A 20,112-nucleotide genomic window follows, 5' to 3' on the forward strand; every position below is an offset into this window, starting at 1 on the left:
GAAGTCACTTTCCAATTATATCACACTAATTTTTCTCGCACAATTTAATTAGTTTGTGGTAATTATAGGAGGTATATGTAAAATGTGACATAAATACCACAAAGTGGAACTACATTAGTAAAAATAACAGATTTTTAAAAATCATAAGTCAGAAGAAGCTGTAAAAGGATTTACATCCAATCAAATACAAATGATTTGCTTATTTCTATTAACTGGTTGACTGAAATGGTATTCAGGGAAAATCACTCATTTGTAAAACACAACAATAATTGATTTTAGCATCTATGACTTGTGTAATAATGTTCATAGACTTTTATTACAAATTAATTATAACACAATTACTAGGAGGTCTGGCATCTTCTCAAAGATTTGCATAATATCGATTCCGGTTCTGAAAATCCCTATGGGCATATTTTGCGTCCTTTTTATTGTGTGGAATTCTTCCAAAAGGTTCGTGGTCATTAAAGCAGGTTTCAAAAACCTCATCAACAGCTTTTTCTGCAGTTTCTTTACTGACTTTGCGAACAGCTAGTATGGAACGAAGGGCTCGCTCACGCACACATTTCTGGGTGAAAAAGCAGAGGCTAATGTTAGAATCTCATTCTAAACCAATTCTCTGACAATTATACAGCACAATTTAAGCAAAATACTACGCACAAAAAGGTGAAATTACTTTCTTTATGTAGGGACTAAATAGAATATTGTTTTATTTTAGAAGGTATTTCATCTCTTTAAAAAACTTAAAAGTTTGTGGGTTCAGACTCCATCCTTCCCTAGCACATTGCAATTTACACAACTACAATGCTCGCAAATTCATGCTCACTCTCCCACAGCAGGAAATTCTACCTGCCCAAGAGGAACTGGCCTGCACATGTGCTGCTTTTCTACTCAACACTCAGTAGGTGTGCAAGAGGTGATGAACCTGACATCTTTCTCTCCATCAGAGAGCAAGCACTGAGAGTACTCGACAGCCTTTTCTGATTAGGCTATAATATGTTCAGAATATTGTGTCACCAATCTTTTTTCAAATGCAGGTGTAATATAACACACATTTTGTTTCTCCAAATACAATACAATGGCACATAACAGTCGAACCCATACTTACCTTGTTAAGCATGGATCAACCATTAAACTTTGTTACCAGATGAAGAAACAAAAGTGGGCATGAGTGTTTCTATTTCATCTTGCCAAGACTAAACACATATGGTAGAATAAACAGAGCACTCTAACTGTAGCTGTTGAATATATTGAATACATTAGAATACTATGCTTATAAGGGGAAAATGTATATAACTGACCTCTTGCAATTGTCTCATCAGTGAGTGTAAACACCTTTAAAAGCTAGATGCTAAGGATTCTATTTAAATAGTACTGGCAGGAATCTCCACAGCGATTTTCCCCACTGGCCGCCATAACCATCAGAAGATCAATGGAAACCCCAGGCAGATATGTAAATGGGATTTCTGCCAAAACTACAGTGACCGATCGGGAAAATCCCTAATGAAATTCCGAGCACACATGTGACGTGGTATACAGTATTTTCATACTCACTTGATGGTGTTGCTTTAGACCAAAATTGAATCTACTCAATTCATTCCCAAAGGTACATTCGCCACTGAGATTAGCAGCTCGAATCTGTTGAAAATGTAAAGGTCAATCCATATGCACATGCAGATATTAGAAGTCTGGCACCTGGCATGACTGGCATAGAGTCATAGACATTCTTCAAAGTATCACAAATGCAAAGTGTATTTCACACTTGCACATACTTGGGGCATATACACTATCAACAGCAGATAAGGAAGCTCGCAATGAATAAGTAACTTTTTTTTTTTAAAAAGTCCTTCCATGCTGATTTCTTCTGCTTTAGTAACAGTCCTCTGTCCAAGAGCAGTAGAAGTCTAAGAATTACAAGCAGTTACCAAGTTAAAGCATCAGAAACCAATGAATCATTCCTTTCTGTTCAATATCTGTGGAAGGGTGCCATTGCTACATCACGTTTTATTTAAAATAAACTTTCCAGATCAATAGTAATTAGTTTCTAATTAACCTCAACGCATAGTACTTTCCCAGTGGAACCAGTTGAGCTGGCAGAAGATCAGAATTCTTCCCCTTTTGATTCAACCACAGGTTGGTCAATTAAGAGGAACTAAGGTGCCCCCTTTTTTTTTGAAAGGGGCATCACTAATAGCCTGCAACAAAAAGTCAAAAACTTTAAAGGGAACTTAGCCACTCAAATTAAGATGGCATTTCCAGGGGTGATGATGCACTCCAGATCCCTGGTGCCCTCTGGTCGCAGAAGGCCTCAAGTGCACTGGCAGACATCACATGCTTTCATTCCAGAGACAGCCAGGCATAGACGTAGCTGCAGAAGACAGGCAGGCAGTCGGGCTAAGTGACCGCAGATCAGATTTCTTTCTGGCCTAGTTAGACTTTCAATTAACTGATCAGTTTAAACACGAGTAACTCATCTCCTGACTCCAAAAAGCCCATCCACCATCTACAAGGCACAAGTCAGGAGTGTGATGGAATACTCTCCACTTGCCTGGATGAGTGCCACTCCAATAACACTCAAGAAGCTCAACACCATCCAGGTCAAATCAGCCAACCTGATCGGCAACCCATCCACTACCTTAAACATTCACTCCTTCCACCACCGGCACACAGTGGCAGCAGTCACCACCGGCGTACAGTGGCAGCAGTGTGTACCATCTACAAGATGCACTGCAGCAACTCACCAAGGCTCCCTCGACAGCACCTTCCAAACCCGTGACCTCCACCATCTTGAAGAACAAGTGTAGCAGACACATGGGAACACCACCACCTGCAAGTTCCCCTCCAAGTCACACATCATCCTGACTTGGAACTATATCACTGTCTCTCCACTGTTGCTCGGTCAAAATCCTGGAACTACCTCCCTAATAGCAGTGTGGGTGTACCTACACCACATGGACTGCAGTGGTTCAAGAAGGTGGCTCACCACCATCTTCTCAAGGGCAATTAGGGATGGGCAATAAATGCTGGCCTTGTTCACATCCCACAAATGAATAAAAATAAAAATTATAACGATAGTGGTCGGAATGCCCGACTGGGTCATTCTCCTTACAGTTACCTCATGCTGTGCCAGCTGCAGTTAACGCAGCCAAATAGGGGTTGGATGCTAGGATGCTCATCACTTTCCTGCTTCTCACTGCTTCACATTTCCTTGTATTTCTGACTGTCAATTAGTCTTGACAATGTCGTCCAATGGTGTGAAGTGACTTCAGAGTTTTTCCAAAAACTGCGGCTTAGACTTTCCTCAAAATAAGTCGTGCTGCTGTTACAGTTTTTAAAAAAATTTGCAGTCAATAGGTGGCCAGCAGAGGGAGTTACACACATTACCTGGCTCTGCTCTTTTCGATTTCCATTGGTGCAAGCCATTTGTGTAAAATCTGTGTAAAACGGGAGATATGGAGCTGAACTACCTGGAAGCTGCTATACAGTTAGTTAGGTCAGCCTACACACTTCAGGTGCAGACTGAGGACAAACAGGCAAGAGAGGCATGATGAAAGGTCATCAACATGAAATGTTAACTCTACTTCTCTCTCCACAGATGTTGCCTGATCTGCTGAGTATTTCCAGCATTTTCTGTTAATATTTCAGATTTCCAGCATCCGCAGTACTTTGCTTTTTTTAGAGAGGACATAGTGCTCGGCTCGCTCACTTCATTTTCTAATAACTTCACTGGAGGTTTTGACAATATTTTTATTGTACTTGTGCAGAATTATGACTACAATGATATCATTTGGACCCAGTGAGCAGCAGGGCATGACACAAGCCAGAACCTCACTGATTCAAACCTGCAATCGCCCCTCCAGGGAATCAAGGATTTTAACAGTGCATTTTAACAATGCACAAGCAACAGAAATAACTTCTACCCAAATGACCTCACAAAAAATTCTCTTACGTTGTTTATACACTGTTGAGAGCATCAAGAAAATTCATCCCCAGCAAGTGTTTCTGTCCTCCTGTTGTGCCACTCCTTTCAATTACTTCCATCCCTTTCTTACAATTATCTGAGCTACCAACCACTAGGCTGCCTCCTGCATTTATCCAAATCCGCACTAAGAACTATCAGCAAACGAGTTGGCCCAGGACAAGCCTGTGCTCCAAGTATATTACCATTCTGGCTATATTTGCACTAATTCTTCGCCACTGAAAACTGAATTATGACAGCAGGTGGAAATCAGTTCCTTTGAGAAAATGGGAGTGTTATAAAGTGAGGATTTCAAAAACACAGAAACAAAAACTATGGGAGGAGTTTTAACCTAAATAAGGACAGGTTTGGGTCAGGTGACGGGTTAAACTTTGAGAAATCCGTTTCCTGACCCAAACCTGCCTCCAATCCGCCCAGTTCTGGCTTTAACTGAGGGCGGAGGTTGGGTGAGCGGTCAACCTGACCCAAGGAGGTGGGTCGCAACTTTAAATTTGTTAATGAGGCTGTGAGCCTCATTGTCACTCTACTTTTCAACTTTAACTGTTGTCGACCCAGTGAAACCCGATAGTTCTTCCAGGCGACGACCTGGCAGATTCAGGAGGTAAGTGCCCTTCCTGGATCCTGGCTGCCTGCCTGAGGAGCCTCTGCAATCAGGCACCACCCCCCCCACCCCTGCCCACACAAAGACCTTCCCCCAGAGGCCACCAATCCCACCTTGAGGACCCTGATATCCCCCCCAGCCTCTGATTCTTCCAACCCTGGACTCTGATTGCCCCCCACCTCCCCTCACCTGTCTCCGATTCTACCCCCCCCCCCACCACAGGACCTCTGAAATCCCCCTCCCCCACTCAGAGATCAGCAACCCATCCAATCAACCTGTCCTCTCACCTCCTCTCTCCCTGCCCCGATATAATCCTGCCTTCCCCCTCACCCCTGATCTCCTCCATCAACACCCTCCTTGGTGCCCCTGTGACCTTCACTTGAAGTGAGGACAAACCTATCAACCAGATTGGCCTCTGGGCAGAGAACAGCTCAGTGATGTCAAGGACAAGCTGTTGAGTTTTTGTCTGGGGGAATCCCAAATTCCAGGTTCCCCCCAGCTTTCTGACCAACTGGCTCCCTGCAGGAAAGGAAAGTAAAAATTCACTTCTATGAGACAAATCCAGGCTACCAGACCCTGAGATTTTTACCTCCCCCTTCTCCAGGGATATCTTACCTCTGAGCAGGCCAGGTGTTTTATATTGTGGAACCAATCTACATGTGCACGGCAGTGATCAAACGTATGTATTAATTCGTGGGTCACAACCCGGTTCATGTGCTGTTGCTGGTGGATATTATTCTGACATAAAACAATCTTGAATTCAAAAAGAAAAGAAAGATATGAGAGAAAGTCTACAACTGTACAGCAAAATGCTGTGATAACTTGGTAAATGATTAATTATTTTCCCTATGTTACACAGCGTACAACATTCAGGACTTTTAAAGTGTAACCCATGACAATGTTACTGATATTGTAACATAATTTGTAACACAATGTGTTAGAAGTTTCAAGGTATGAAAGCAGTGTAAGTCACAAAGTTTTCAGTTTATGTGCAATGAAGTTATTACAGAATACAGATCAAGTTATCCACAGGCATATTTTAATAACCAATTAAGTGCACTGGTCAGCAGCATGCATTTAAAAGTCTGTATTCCAGACTGGCCAAGAGAGTGTGGGAAAATGGCGCACTGACACGGAACACAAAAGTCCGAGTGTATCAGGCCTGTGTCCTCAGTACCTTGCTCTACGGCAGCGAGGCCTGGACAACGTATGTCAGCCAAGAGCGACGTCTCAATTCATTCCATCTTCGCTGCCTCTGGAGAATACTTGGCATCAGGTGGCAGGACCGTATCTCCAACACAGAAGTCCTCGAGGCGGCCAACACCCCCAGCTTGTACACACTACTGAGTCAGCGGCGCTTGAGATGGCTTGGCCATGTGAGCCGCATGGAAGATGGCAAGATCCCCAAAGAAAACATTGTACAGCGAGCTCGCCACTGGTATCAGACCCACCGGCCGTCCATGTCTCCGCTATAAAGACATCTGCAAACGCGACATGAAATCTTGTGACATTGATCACAAGTCGTGGGAGTCAGTTGCCAGCGTTCGCCAGAGCTGGCGGGCAGCCATAAAGACGGGGCTAAAATGTGGCGAGTCGAAGAGACTTAGTAGTTGGCAGGAAAAAAGACAGAGGCGCAAGGGAAGAGCCAACTGTGCAACAGCCCCGACAAACAAATTTCTCTGCAGCACCTGTGGAAAAGCCTGTCACTCTAGAATTGGCCTTTATAGCCACTCCAGGCGCTGCTTCACAAACCACTGACCACCTCCAGGCGCGTATCCATTCTCTCTCGAGATAAGGAGGCCCAAAAGATTCTTTCAGTGGTTGCATCAGCTCAGGAGAAGACACACTAAACTTTAAACTCTTAAACTGGCACATGTCCAGACAAAAGCCAAAGTGAGCCAACAACCAATAACTACAATGAATGTTCTCCCACATGAGGGCAAAAGCTGTTGATTCTCTGCATTATCTACAGCACCGTGAAAGATGCTGGGGCATCAATTATAACCACAGTGACACAATTGAGGGGAGTGGAGGGTGAAGAAAATCAGATGAAGTCACAAGTTCAAGTACTGTATGCAAATCAAGACAGGCACCACTTCTTACTTTTTAAAACCATTAATACTAGAAAAAAATTGATTTGTTAAAGCTGTAAACTGAGTGTTTTGCTTCCATGCTCATGTTACACACTTTATTGTCAGTTATCATCATTAACTTTGTTGTTGTTAACATGATGCCTTTATGGGGAAACTAGCTAAGTACAGGAAGGTGCAGAATGGAAGAATATGCTGATAGGGTTTGATGAAGTAGGGTGGGGGGAGGCTCACGTGGAGCACAATTGCGACAGGCTGAATAGCCTGTTTCTGAGCTGTAAATTCTATGATTCTGAGTTTAATTAAAGCAAAAAGAAATCATTTGACAAAGCTGTTGTCTGTTACAGAAAAGTAGTGGGAGGTCACCTGCCCATCTCGGGAGGGAAATAAAACTAGGTTTACTTTTTTAATTTTTTTGTCATTTTCCTGTAAGCTTTACAGCTTTTATGTAGAAAATCAGCAGCGGGTGAGGAATATTTGTGAACCTTTGCACATACAAAATAAGAGTACAATTAACTTGAATAAAAATTTGGCTTGAAATAAAAAACAGAAAATGCTGGAAATAGGCCTGGCAGCATCTGTGGAGAGAAAAACAGAGTTAATGGTGGGAATTTTATCCTGCGGCAGGGATTTTGATGTCTGGGGAAACCGACGCCGATATCCCTGCATTGCCTCTTTACCGGAAGGCCCGCCCTTGGAGAGCTACCAGCCAATCAGAGGATGGCAGCTGCAGTGCCACCAAAGAGGTGGTGGCTGCTGCGAGGGGTGACCCTACCAGAGGCCAAGGAGTGTCACTGGAACCAGACCTCAGGTAAGTCAGGGCGGAAGGGGTCTCGCAGGGTGGGGGTCACAGGGGAGGGGGTTGGCAACAAGGGTGACGGGGGTGGCCCTCCCTTTCCCGATTCAGGTGCTATGTGCCTTTTAATGAGGGACCCCACCCGGAGCCAGAAAGCGGCCACACAGATTTTCGTGCCGTGCTTCCTGTGCGGGGACAGGGCTGTCCATCGCATGGCTAACTGCAGCTACGATGGGAAGAGGCCCTTAATTAGGGGATAATTCCCAGTTAAGGGTATCAATTGGTGGCGAGACGGTAAGGCCCTTCACAGGCCCTGGACTAAATTCTGGCAGAGGCGGGATACACCCCCACCCCTGCCCCCGACACTATCCCACCTGATGTTATGCTCTCCCCGCCCCCAAACCCGCCACAGGGGAGAGCATAAAATTCCACTGCAATGATTCAGGTCAGTGACCTGTCAAGAAATCACTATATGCCAAATGAGAAATACTAATTCATCGGTTGGAAATTTACATTAAACTTTTAATGGAAAAATCTGACAGTTAACTTTTTAAAAAACTGACAACCAAGATGGCTACCGCAATTTGCATTTGAAATACCAGGAGATTGAATTGGAAACACAAGTCTAACAAGAAGCCCAGTCAGGAAAATGCATTGGCTAACTGAGTAGATTATCCAGATCACCCTCATTAGCTGGACATTCAATGCCATCTCATAGGTGGAGACGTCCTGCAATACAACCTAAAAGAGGTTTTGGGTTTTAGACTTTGGACCTCAATAAAAACAAAGGGGATTGAGAGAACCATGTGACTGTCTCCCCAGGCTGTGTAAAACTGGGAGTTTTGTTACACACAAAGAGACAAGCAGTAACTGAGACTGCAGCAGCAGAGAAGGCTGTGTGTCTCCCTTTCTCTCTCCCCAGGAAACATCATGTTTGGAAACCATCTGCGACTGTGGACCCGCCAAGCCTACAGACTGCTACAAACAGAAACCAGGGGAAGAGAGAGCCACCTACAAGCCTGCCTCCAAGAAAACGCTGAGCAAAGCGGGCAGGCCACAAAGTGCACTTTGACCAGCCAAAGACTTTAAGAATACAACTTCACCCGGAAGACCACCAAATCACCCAACCTCAAACTGTGTAATTGCTTATTCTGGACTTTAATCCAACCAAAAAACCTACTTTCCACTTTGTAATCTATTTGTGTGTGTGTATGTGTGTGTGTGTGTGTGAGATCCTCGTGTGAATGTGTGCATGACTGAGTAGCATATTTTTTATTATTTTAGATTGGGTTTAGCTTGTCGAGTATAATTAACCTACCTCTTTATTGTTTAAACTCAAGAAAACCTGTCCGATTGGTTCTTTCACGGTCACATTAAAGGTAAAAGGTAAAACACTCACTGAGGTGTTAAGCACAACCATTGTTTAAAAGACATAAATCCTGTTGCGGTCAAATAAGAGGGGCAACTATAACCCCTTCCTCACCTTGACTATAACAGACCTTTCATCAGAAATGGGAAAAGTTAGAAATGTAATAGGTTTTGAGCAAGTGAAAGTGGGGAGGTTGAGAAGAAGAACAAAAGGGAAGTTCTGTGATAGGATGGAGGGCAAGAGAGAGTACATGACAAAAGATTTCATGGTGCAAGGCCAAAGGGAGTGGTGATGGGTCAAGTAAAGGAACAAAAGTGTGTCTGGTAGAATCCTGAATAGAAAACAAAATAAGAGAGAAAGCAGAGGGGGAAAAGAAACAAACCAGCAAGGAAAAACAAAACAAAATGGGGGCAGGGGTTACGATCTAAAATGGCTGAACTCGATGTTCATTCCGGAAGTCTATAAAGTACACAGTCGAAATAGGAGGTGCTTTTCGAGCTTGCGTTGAACTTCATTAGAACACTGTAGCAAGCCAAGGACAGAAAGGTCAGAGTGGGAGCAAGGTGGAGAGTTAAAATGACAAGCTCACGCTCAGGGTCACGCTTGCACGCTGAACGGAGGTGCTCCGCAAAGCGGTCACACTGCTTTTGTAAGGTTGGCATTTATAGTATGTTCATTGCATTTGTAAGGAATTCCTTTGCTGTTATAAATGGGGCATTAATAAGCTTATACCAATACCCAACAAAGTCATTTCAATAATGTCCTTACACTAGTGAAATCCTTTTTTCTGGTGTTATTTTCTTTCTTTGTTTTATTAAGGCCACACACTTATTTCAACTTGAAAGTATAATAGTCTGGAAATGAGAAGCACTGCATTTTCACTATGTCCTATGTTGTGCTGCAGAAAGGGACTAAAAGAACCAAATCCCACCAGTGAAGTGCACTGTAAACTTGAAATACAATATCTGTGTGGTTTATAAAATTGCATGGACCTGTGAGTGTTATGAAGCATGTGAAGTAATTTCCATATCTATCACTATTTTATGTAAATGAAATTAAATTATACTTCTTTTTCTCTTAGTGTTACGCTGATTTGGCACTCAGTGCCTTAATATGCCTGAGGCCATCAATTCTAGATTCAATTTAAAGAAAACAGGTAATGACTTTGCTAAAATACCAGGGGAATTTCCCTTAAAATTCTAGACTAGTTCATTAAACATCTGTACTGAGAAATATTTACCTTGAGGTGTTTTAACGAGGAAATAACAGCATTACGATGAGTAAGGGGCACATTATATGAGAGTGACCAGAAGCGTTGCCCTCAGAAAAAATTACAAACAGTATTTGGGTGGAGCGAGGCTGTTTAGCTGGCATGTGCCACCAATTGAACAGTGAGAGTCCCAAGCCTCTCCTCTCAGCCCACTTTAAAATCAACTTCTGTCTTAATCGTTTACATGAAACACACTATATTAACTTATTGCAACTGAGTAAAACCATGTAACTTGAAAGAATTTCTGGTTATTTTCCATATTTCTGTAAATCTGCATATTTGCATCACAAAATGCCAGTTGCCAGCAACTTTGGATGGGTCACATCTGGCGGTAGATCAGAAGCCTCTGGGATAATAGCCTCTCTGCAACTCATCTCTTCTCGGTTATATGCATCTTTAGTGTTAATAATAATTTTTAACATTTTACATAGACAACAGCGTTTAAACACATGCATTTCATATATATGCCATCATTATTTCACTTTTAGGGAGGATGTCAAGGCCTTACTACAATGGTATCAGGAATGAGGGACTTTGGTTACGTCAAGAGATTTGAGAAGCTGGCATTGTCCTCCTTAGAGTACAGAAGGTTAATTGGAGATCTGATAGAGGTGTTCAAAATCATGAATCGTTTGATAGAGGAAATAAGAAAAAACTGTCTCTAGTGGCAAAAAGGTCAGTAAGAGGATACAGATTTAAGACAATTGGCAAAAGAATCAGAGGTGGCATTTGTTTTTACATTTGCTTTTGCACAGCGAGTTGTTGTAATCTGAAATACACTACCTGAATGGGTGGTGGAAGCAGATTCAATAGTAATATTCAAAAGAGAATTGGATAAGTGCTTGAAGGGGAAAAATTTACAAGGCTATAGGGTAGGAGCAGGGGATTGGGATGAATTGGATAGCTCTTTCAAAGACTAGTATGATGCACCGAAATGCCTCTTCTACACTGTATCATATTATGATTACAGGTACATTACCCACCTGTGATATTTCAGCATCAAAACCTCCACTGACTGTTCCATCACAATCTTCGCAGGAAAAGTGACGATCCTTATAAATAGTGCTGAAGATACAAAATATTGTAAGTATTATTTAACTGCTCTTGCTACAGTCATCTAAAGCAAAAGATAAATACTGTATATGCTGGAAATCTGAAATAAAAACAAATACTGGAAACACTGGAAGTCAGGCAGCAAACGTTGAGAGAGAAACAGATTTAATAGCTGAGATTTTAACTTGCACAGAGTTAGAATCAGGCCCAGTGTTTCAGCTTGATGACGTTTCGATTAGAGATACAGCACTGAAACAGGCCCTTCGGCTCACCGAGTCTGTGCCGAACATCAACCACCCATTTATACTAATCCTACATTCCTACCAAACATCCCCACCTGTCCCTATATTTCCCTACCACCTACCTACACTAGTGACAATTTATAATGGCCAATTTACTTATCAACCTGCAAGTCTTTTGGCTTGTGGGAGGAAACCGGAGCACCCGGAGAAAACCCACGCAGACACAGGGAGAACTTGCAAACTCCACACAGGCAGTACCTGGAATCGAACCCGGGTCCCTGGAGCTGTGAGGCTGCGGTGCTAACCACTGCGCCACTGTGCCGCCGTTTCATCAGAACTGGAAGATGTTAAAGATGAAAAGATTTTTAAGCAAGTACTGATCCAGAGAAAAGTAGTGGAGGGGGGATGGGTGGCAGCTATTGTGTGTATCATTTACAGTTTTCTGGACCCATGCTCTGTCTGTGGAGAAACAGTGACAACATTCTGGGGATTTTTATTTGTTATACTGTGTAGGTTTAATTCAGCTCCAAGAATTCCTGTATGTGGCTACAATCTAAATGGATTTCTTTGTCAATATTATATTGCATTATGTAGACTACGACCTTTTTTTAAAAAAAAGAGGATTTATATAATTTAAATGAACTCTGGAAAGTATAAACATGTACAGTCTGAGTAAGAAAGATAGTTACAACTGTTACTGCAGATGATGGCCGCCTTGCAACTAATACCCAGGGCGACAGGGTAGAGTAAGTTAGTGTGAATCACACATAGGCCAAGCAGATGGCCTCCCATAGCTCCACTAAAATGCCGCAATCCATATAAACCTCCCAAGTTGGCAGCTGCGCAATAAATTCAAAGCATTTAAAACACCAGCATTTTCTCTTCAGACTGGAGGCTGGATAAGGAATCTTCCAGTGTAATCAGGAGCTAACAATTGTTATTGGAATACATTTGCCAAAAATTTTATTTTCTGTACGGCTCCTTGATGATGCGCATCTTACAGTTAATCTGAACTTCCATCTCTTTGCAATTCGGTGCATTAGGATCAAATTAATAGTTATATACAGTGGTTAAAAAAACAAATTTCTATACAAGTTTAGAATAATGTAGACATATGAGTTTGATGAATGTTAAAAGCAGCTTAATTTGGAAGATTAAACTTACCATCCTGAACCTTTCATGGCATCTACCAGAAGTTTTGCATATGGACCTGTAGAAAACAGACTACAATGTTGAGCATGACTTCAAGCTAACCATTAACTTGGAGTTAGAAACTTAACACAACTTGATCAAACTTGTAGTTCATTCTAAAAAAAGGCAGCTCAGGAACTACAAAATTAGTTGGGTTAAAATACGACAGAACAATGGCAGGCTAAATTAAATACACGTAATGATTATAACTCAGAAGAAAATTGAGCAATCTAAGTACTATTGGGATGACATTCAGATAGCCAAGGATGAAGTTGAAAGAGAGCCAAGTGTTTTGGTGAATTTAGTGCTTAAATGTACTCTCCCCCAAATCACTTACAGCAGAACTTTCCAACTCCCAACAGTCAAGTCTTTAACCAACTAAAAGGACAAGGGCAGAAAATGCATGGTAACACTACCACCTGCAAGTTCCCCTCCAAGTCACACACCATCCTGACTTGGAACTATATCGCCGTTCCTTCACTGTTGCTGGGTCAAAGTCCTGGAACTCCCTTCCTAACAGCACTGTGGGTGTACCTACCACACATGGACTGCAGCGGTTCAAGAAGGAAGCGCACCACCACCTTCTCAAGGGCAATTAGGGATGGGCAATAAATGCTGGCTTAGCCAGCAACACCCACATCCCATGAATGAATAATAAAAAAAAAGAAACCTTCACCACATTCATATTTAACAGTCACCATAATACTTCTGCAGCTACTGTTCCACTCAATCATGGCATCAACTTCCACCTTCGATACCCTTGTCCTCTTATTCTCTCCCACACTGGTCTTTCCTCTAGGTACAGCAATCACCTTCGCTCCCTTAACTCCAAGGGATGCAGATTTGAACATTTGTGGTGCACAATTGGTACATCATCCTTGCATCATGTAAAGATGACCCCGACTTCTCTTTGGCTTTGCAGGAGATGCAGCGCAAGTTGAATGGAATGATAATGGAGCTAAAAGGGTTAAATTGTGAGGACAGCTTGTATAGTCTAGGCTTTTATTGGTTAAGTATCGAAGAGTAAGGGATGATCTGATTGATGTGTTAAGATGATCAAAGGAGTTAATAGAGCAGATAGAGAGAAACTATTTCCTCTGGTGGGGGAGTCCAGAACAAGGGAGCATAATTTTAACATTGCAGCTAGGCTGTTTAGGGTGATGTTAGAAAGAATTGCTCCACACAAAAGGTAGTGAAAATCTGGATCTCCCTCCTCCAACTGTGGGCGGCACAGTGGCGCAGTGGTTAGCACCGCAGCCTCACAGCTCCAGCGACCCGGGTTCAGTTCTGGGTACTGCCTGTGCTGAGTTTGCAAGTTCTCCCTGTGACTGCGTGGGTTTCTGCCGGGTGCTCCGGTTTCCTCCCACAGCCAAAGACTTGCCGGTTGATAGGTAAATTAGCCATTGTAAATTGCCCCTAGTGTAGGTAGGTGGTAGGAGAAAGGTGTGGATGTGGTAGGGAATATGGGGCTAATGTAGGATTAGTATAAATGGGTGGTTGTTGGTCGGCACAGACTCGGTGGGCCGAAGGGCCTGTTTCAGTGCTGTATCTCTAAATAAATAAATAAGCTGTTGAGACTAGGTCAATTGAAGATTTCAAAACTGAGACTGATAGGTTTTTGTTAGGCAAGGGTATGAAGATTTAGGGAACCAAGATGGCTAGGTGAAGTCAAGATACAGATCAGCCTTGATCCAACTGACTGGAAGAAGGGGCTCAATAGGTTGAATAGCCTTCTCCTATTCTTATGTTCCTAACTACCAAACATCTCCTTAAGTTCCTTTCTGCTGCTCCCTCACGTCCTACAAGTGGAAGGATCTCCTGGACTGCTTTGTCACTAAAACTGAGATCATCCGTTCAGCTACCTCTGTCTCATTCTCCCTTCCCCTAGCCCAACAAACCAAGCTTCCTCTACGGTTCCTTGAGACAAGATTTATTTTGCAGGGAAAACAAATTGCTGATCCACGGAGCTACTCAGCTATTTATATGCCTCAGGGTAGGATCATGCAGGTGACCACACCTCAACATTATTTGCTATCAGAACATCACAAGCATCTCAAAGCCGACTTGGCCTATCCAGAGATTTTGCTGAATGAGGATGGTTCAACTGCAAAGACTTGTGGAGGTGCTAAATGCATAATTGGAGGCCCTTTGAATAGGGTGTTAAGCTGAAATCCCATTCTGCCTGTTCCAGTAGTTGAGGTGGAACATTAAAGAACATGTTCAACGAATGAAAAAAGGGGAGTTCTCCTGGTTTCCTTGCGATATTCCTCCCTCAGGCAACACCCCCCAAAAACACACATTAACTGGTCATTCATCTCAAGGTGGCTCGAGCAATGTTACTGCACTTCAAAATTATTCATCGTATAAAGCAGTTTTAGAGCAATTTAACCTAACAGAATTGCAAGTGGGTTGACAAGTATTCACCACACAGTCTCACTGGTCTTCTGCAAAAAATCATTAACTCAAGGTGAGTTAGTGATCATGCAACTCAACATTGTGCATTAATTCCAGTTTGTGCTGCTATGCTCAGTGGCTCGGACAAGTTATTTCTCCTCTGATTTCATTACAATCTCTTTAACCCACAGCTGATAAAATAGGACCACATGAGCTGCGTTCAGGACAATCACAATTTCTTTAAAACATGCTGACTTTTTTTAAAAAACGGAATGACTATTGACAATATAGTTGGCCTGCATCGTCAATAATGGCACCATCACTATTGACAATGTGTGGTTTGGTGTTAAGGTTTATGATCTGTGATTTGGAGTGAGTGGATACAACTAAGTTAATATTAGGACTATGGGTTGGTGCCAAGGTCAGAAATCACTATTAACGACACATGATTCAGCGTTAAGGTTACTAGTAAGGGTCAGTGGTGTGAGATTAGGGTTATGATTAGTGGCTAAGATTAGACCAACGGGAAACTAGGGGCCATAAATGTAAGAGTTACTAATAAATTCAATAGGGAAAGAAGAACAAATGTCTTTACTCAGAGAGCGAGTGGAACGTGGTGCTCATACCAAGGAAATGGTTGAGGCAATTAAAACAGAAAATGCTGAAAATACTCAACAAGTCAGGCAGCATCTGTGGTGAGAGGAACAGAGTTAACGTTTCAACGGTTGATGACCTTTCAATAGAAATGGAAAATGTTATAGAAATAACAGTTTTAAGCAAGCACAGAGGCAGAAAAAGGGGAGGGAGGGAAAGAACAAAAGGGAAGGTCTGTGATAGGTTGGAAGGCAGGAGCTATCAATAGAAAAAAGGGACAATGGAGCAAGACAATAGAAAATGATAATGGGACAAGTAAAGAAACAAAAGATGGGTTTAGAGGAGGTGTAAATGGTAATAGCAGAACATCACACGAAGCTGGTGTCTGGAAAAATGGAGGCAGAGGTTATAATCTGAAATTGTTGAATTCAATGTTGAGTCTGGAAGGCTGAAAAGTGCCTTATCGAAAGATGAGGTGCTGTTCCTTGAGCTTATGCTGAGGTTCACTGGAATAGTGTAGGAGGCGGAGGACGGAGAGGTCAGCGTGGGAGTTGGGCAGAAAATTAAAACAACAGGCCACCTGAAGTGCGGGGTCACACTTGCAAACTGAACTGAGGTGTTCCGCAAAGTAGTCACCTAATCTGCCTTTGCTCTCCCCAATGTAGAGGAGACTGCATTGTGAGCAGCAAATACAGTACATTAAATTGTAAGAAGCGTAAGAAAATCGCTGTTTCGCCTGGAAGGGGTGTTTGGTATCCTGGATAATGGAGGTAAAAGGACAGGTGTTGCATCTCCTGTGCCTATATGGGAAGGTGTCATGGGAAGGGGATGGGCTGTTAGGAGTGATTAAGGCTGAACCAGGGTGTTGCAAAGGGAATGGCCCCTTCAGAATGCTGAAAGGGGAGGGGAAGATGTGTTTGGAGGTGGCTGAAATGGCAGAGAATGGTTAGTTAACTGTGGAAGCAGGTGGGGTGGAAGTTGAGTACAAAGATAACCCTGGGAAGGGTGGGGGAAAGGGTGAGAGTAGAAGTGTGGGAAATGGAATGGAAGCAGTCAAGAGTCCTGTCAACCACAGTGGAGGGGGCTCCTCACAGCAGGAAAAAGGAAGACATATCAGAAGGACTAGTATGGAACGTGGCATCGTCAGAACAGTTGGAAAGGCAATGGAGAACCTGACAAAATTGAATAGAGTCCTTACCGGAGGCAAGGTAGGAGGAAATGTAGTTAAGATAGATGTGGCAGTCAGTGGGCTTAAAGTGGCTATTGGTCAATTGTCTCCGTTTCTGGGGAAAGGTTGAGAAACAAAGGAAATGAAAGGAAGGGAAGAGTCAGAGATGAACCATGAGAAGGCGAAGGAAGGGTGGAAATTGGAAGTAAAGTTGATAAAATTTTCCAGTTCGGAGTGGGAGCAGGGAACATTGATAGTCATCAATGTACTGGGAAAAAAAGTTAAGGGAGGGGACACAAGTAGGACTGGAACAAAGAATGTCCCACAAAGACAGGCTTAGCTAGGCTCCATACAGGTTTCTATAGCAACAACTTTTATTCGGAGGAAGTGAGTGGAGTCAAAGGAGAAGTTGTTCAATGTGAGGAAACGCTCAATCAGACAGAGGAGGGTCATGCTGGATGGGTGCTGGTTGAGCCTCTGTTCAAGGAAGAAGCAGAGGGCCCTTAGGCCATTCTGGTGGGGGATGGAGGTTTTAGAGGGATTGGGTGGCATGGTGAAAAGGAGACGGTTCGGGCCAGGAAACTGGAAACTGCTAAAGTGGAGGAGGAGGGTGTTGGAAGAGTTGTGGATGTGTGTGGAAAGAGACTGGACAAGGGGGGAAAAGCGATTGAGGCAACTGGCTTAGATGCTTTTGTCTTGATCCTGTGTTTTTTTTTCTTTCCACGGAAATATTGCGGCGCGCCTTTAAGAGTGTAAAGAGATCAGTGCATCTTTAAGAAATGTCCAGAGACAGTGCATTCTGGTTGCCAGGCAACAGCCATACAGAGAGGGAAAACAGAGATTCAATGTTGCAATTTTGACTTTTAAAAATTGGCTGAGACAGACTGTTCCAGCAAGTGAAGGAAGGAGAGCTCCCTAAGACAATTTAAACTGAAGGAAAAGCAGCTGATTTATTTCTCTCTCTCAAAATTCTACAAAGCTTCAAGCCAAATTAATTCCTTAAAGAAATAAGAAAAAAAAGCTTTTGTCTCTCACCACAAATTATTGATATCTGCGGTGTCCATCTTTGGGAAAAAAGAGTTTAATATTACAACAGTCAAACTGTTGAACCCCTATCTCTGGAAGGACCCTTTTCTCATCGGAGCTTGGACGACTGCAAGTGAACTTTGACTGTGTTGTATTAGAAGACCATTCGTCAGGAGCATAATCTGCAAAGACTTTTCTTTCTATTTTTCGGTTAGCTAATTTAAAACCAAGTATATGTATGCAAATAAGGGAGTTAGATTTTTAAATAAGAAGTTATAAGGTCTTTAGATATTGGTTTATCTTAATAGTGTTTAAGATTTTTATTTTTTTTAAATAAATAGTTGATTTGTTGATATCTAGATACCTGGGTTGGTTCCCTTCATTTGGTGTTACTAGACTGATCAATTTGGCTGCTTTTTCTGATTTGGGAAAGTTTGAAGAAATAGGATGCGACCTGTAGAGCGACAGGACTGAATTGACAGTGCATCACTCCTACTGTGATCAGAATCATATATTTTGATTGGGGGCTTTGTCCTGAGCGGTCATAACACTTTCGAAACAAAACTAGACAAGTATAAGAGAGCAAAGGGACAGGCTGAGATGAGATAGCTACAATGGGATGAGACATATGTGGAGTATAAACACCAGCACGGACTAGTTCGGCTGAATGGTCTGTTTCTGAACTGTATATTCTAAGTAACGTTCCAACCCACAATTGACAATATTGACAATGCCATTGACACAAGAAGCGGCCTTTTAAAAAAAAAAGTTTAGTAACATGCAACTGGTATCAACTCACTATCCAGATGGCTGGAACTGTGGGGCATATGCGGCATAAAGAACCAATACCTCATCATTGAGCCAACAGCAGAGGTCCCTGACTTTGAATTCCTTCAAATACAGTGGTCAGCGCTAAAGTGGCTCCACAACAAGGCACGGACAATGCGACCACCTGCTCCGCAAGTGGAAGCCAAATGGACGAGTCAATGTGCGATTGTGGCCACAAGTCCCAAACTGGGGTGAGGTGGGGGTACATCATGTCAACCTGCCTACTAAGATCTGTTGTGGGAAATGCTTCATTTCCCCACTCTGTTCTTCCACTGTTGAGTCAGCGATGAGGTGTTAGTTCTTTAGACTGCACCTCAGAAGGCCATGGAATGGAGTGCCAAACTGGACATCCCGGTCATTAGACAGTAGTAGTAGAGGCAGGAGTTTAATGATGTGATGGTATGAAGAGGAGGGCTGTGGGTATCTCCAGGGTGAAGTCAGACTCTTGCTACCTCTGCACTTACTGGTGTCCAAGGCCACCTGCAGCATCACCTGACACTTGTGATTAAAAGTTAAGATGCTCTCCGCCAACAAGCCTTTCTTTGGTTTCCCAGTCTGATGCTCAGGAAATAAACTGTAGCCGTAATCCTCCTCCTTGTCCAGGCCTTTATCCATCGCCGACCTTTTCTTTTATTAATTAAACGACAAACGCTCCGCAGAGGTCTAACAGCGCGCCGCCATTGAAGGGGTGAAAGGTCAAAACTTTGCCAGGAAAAAAAAACACCAAAAATATCGACATAGTTATTTTTTAGATCCGTCCTGTGACTCAAAATGATACAGTTGAAAAGAATTTTTATGTTTTTAAAAAATATTTTAAAAATAGAATATATCCAATGCGCATGTGTATATTGAGGCGAGATGTGATTGGCAGCTATGTCGTACGTGATGGAGTGGCGTCACCCAGTGTCGCCTGGATAGACCAGTTTCTCAATGACGTCACCCAGCAGCAGCGGAGCATGCTGGGATAGGAGGATATCTTTTTCGAGAATTGAGCAGATATATTGACACCCCATTTCTCATTTCAGCCTCTAGCAGGCGCGTTCATGCTTTTTCTTTCCTTTTGGGTGGGGCCCACAGTTGTAAACCACTTAGCCTCTGGAGCCGTATAAAACTGCACCGTTTGCATTTATTTGCATATCATATGTTACAGCACAGAAGGAGGCCATTCGGCCCATCATGCCTGTGCCTATTCCATGTTGCTGATACCAACAGATGTTCGTTTATCTGTCAACAAGCAATATTGCACTAGCAACTTTTAAAAGTGGACATACTGTATACCATATCCAAATTTCTTTACCTAGAGGTTTTTCGGTGGCAAGGGCCTTACCCCACTGCATATTGTGATGTAGTCTTCATTTATAGACCGAGTTTTACACAGCTTTACTCACTTTCCACCCCATCAGCCTCCATATCCAAAGGATCATCCTCCGTCATTTCCGCCACCTCCAGCGTGATGCCACTACCAGTCGCATCTTCCCCTCCCTTCCCCTGTCAGCATTCCGAAGGGATCATTC

At 42.9% G+C, this 20,112-nt stretch overlaps 1 protein-coding gene across 1 annotated transcript; it reads right to left on the minus strand.

The window, feature by feature from the left end:
- Positions 1–269: 269 nt before the first annotated feature.
- atp23 (ATP23 metallopeptidase and ATP synthase assembly factor homolog) lies at positions 270–19,331 on the minus strand. The gene is made up of 6 exons (XM_068051184.1): positions 19,063–19,331; positions 12,562–12,607; positions 11,086–11,167; positions 5,193–5,330; positions 1,552–1,635; positions 270–565 (listed from the first exon to the last, which is right to left on the minus strand). Exons 1-6 carry the CDS (start codon positions 19,211–19,213, stop codon positions 362–364), a joined length of 705 nt encoding a protein of 234 aa, XP_067907285.1. The 5' UTR covers positions 19,214–19,331; the 3' UTR covers positions 270–361.
- Between the last annotated feature and the right edge of the window lie 781 nt (positions 19,332–20,112).

The sequence above is a fragment of the Heterodontus francisci genome, chromosome 18 (assembly GCF_036365525.1).
Source record: "Heterodontus francisci isolate sHetFra1 chromosome 18, sHetFra1.hap1, whole genome shotgun sequence".
Lineage (NCBI taxonomy): Eukaryota > Metazoa > Chordata > Chondrichthyes > Heterodontiformes > Heterodontidae > Heterodontus > Heterodontus francisci.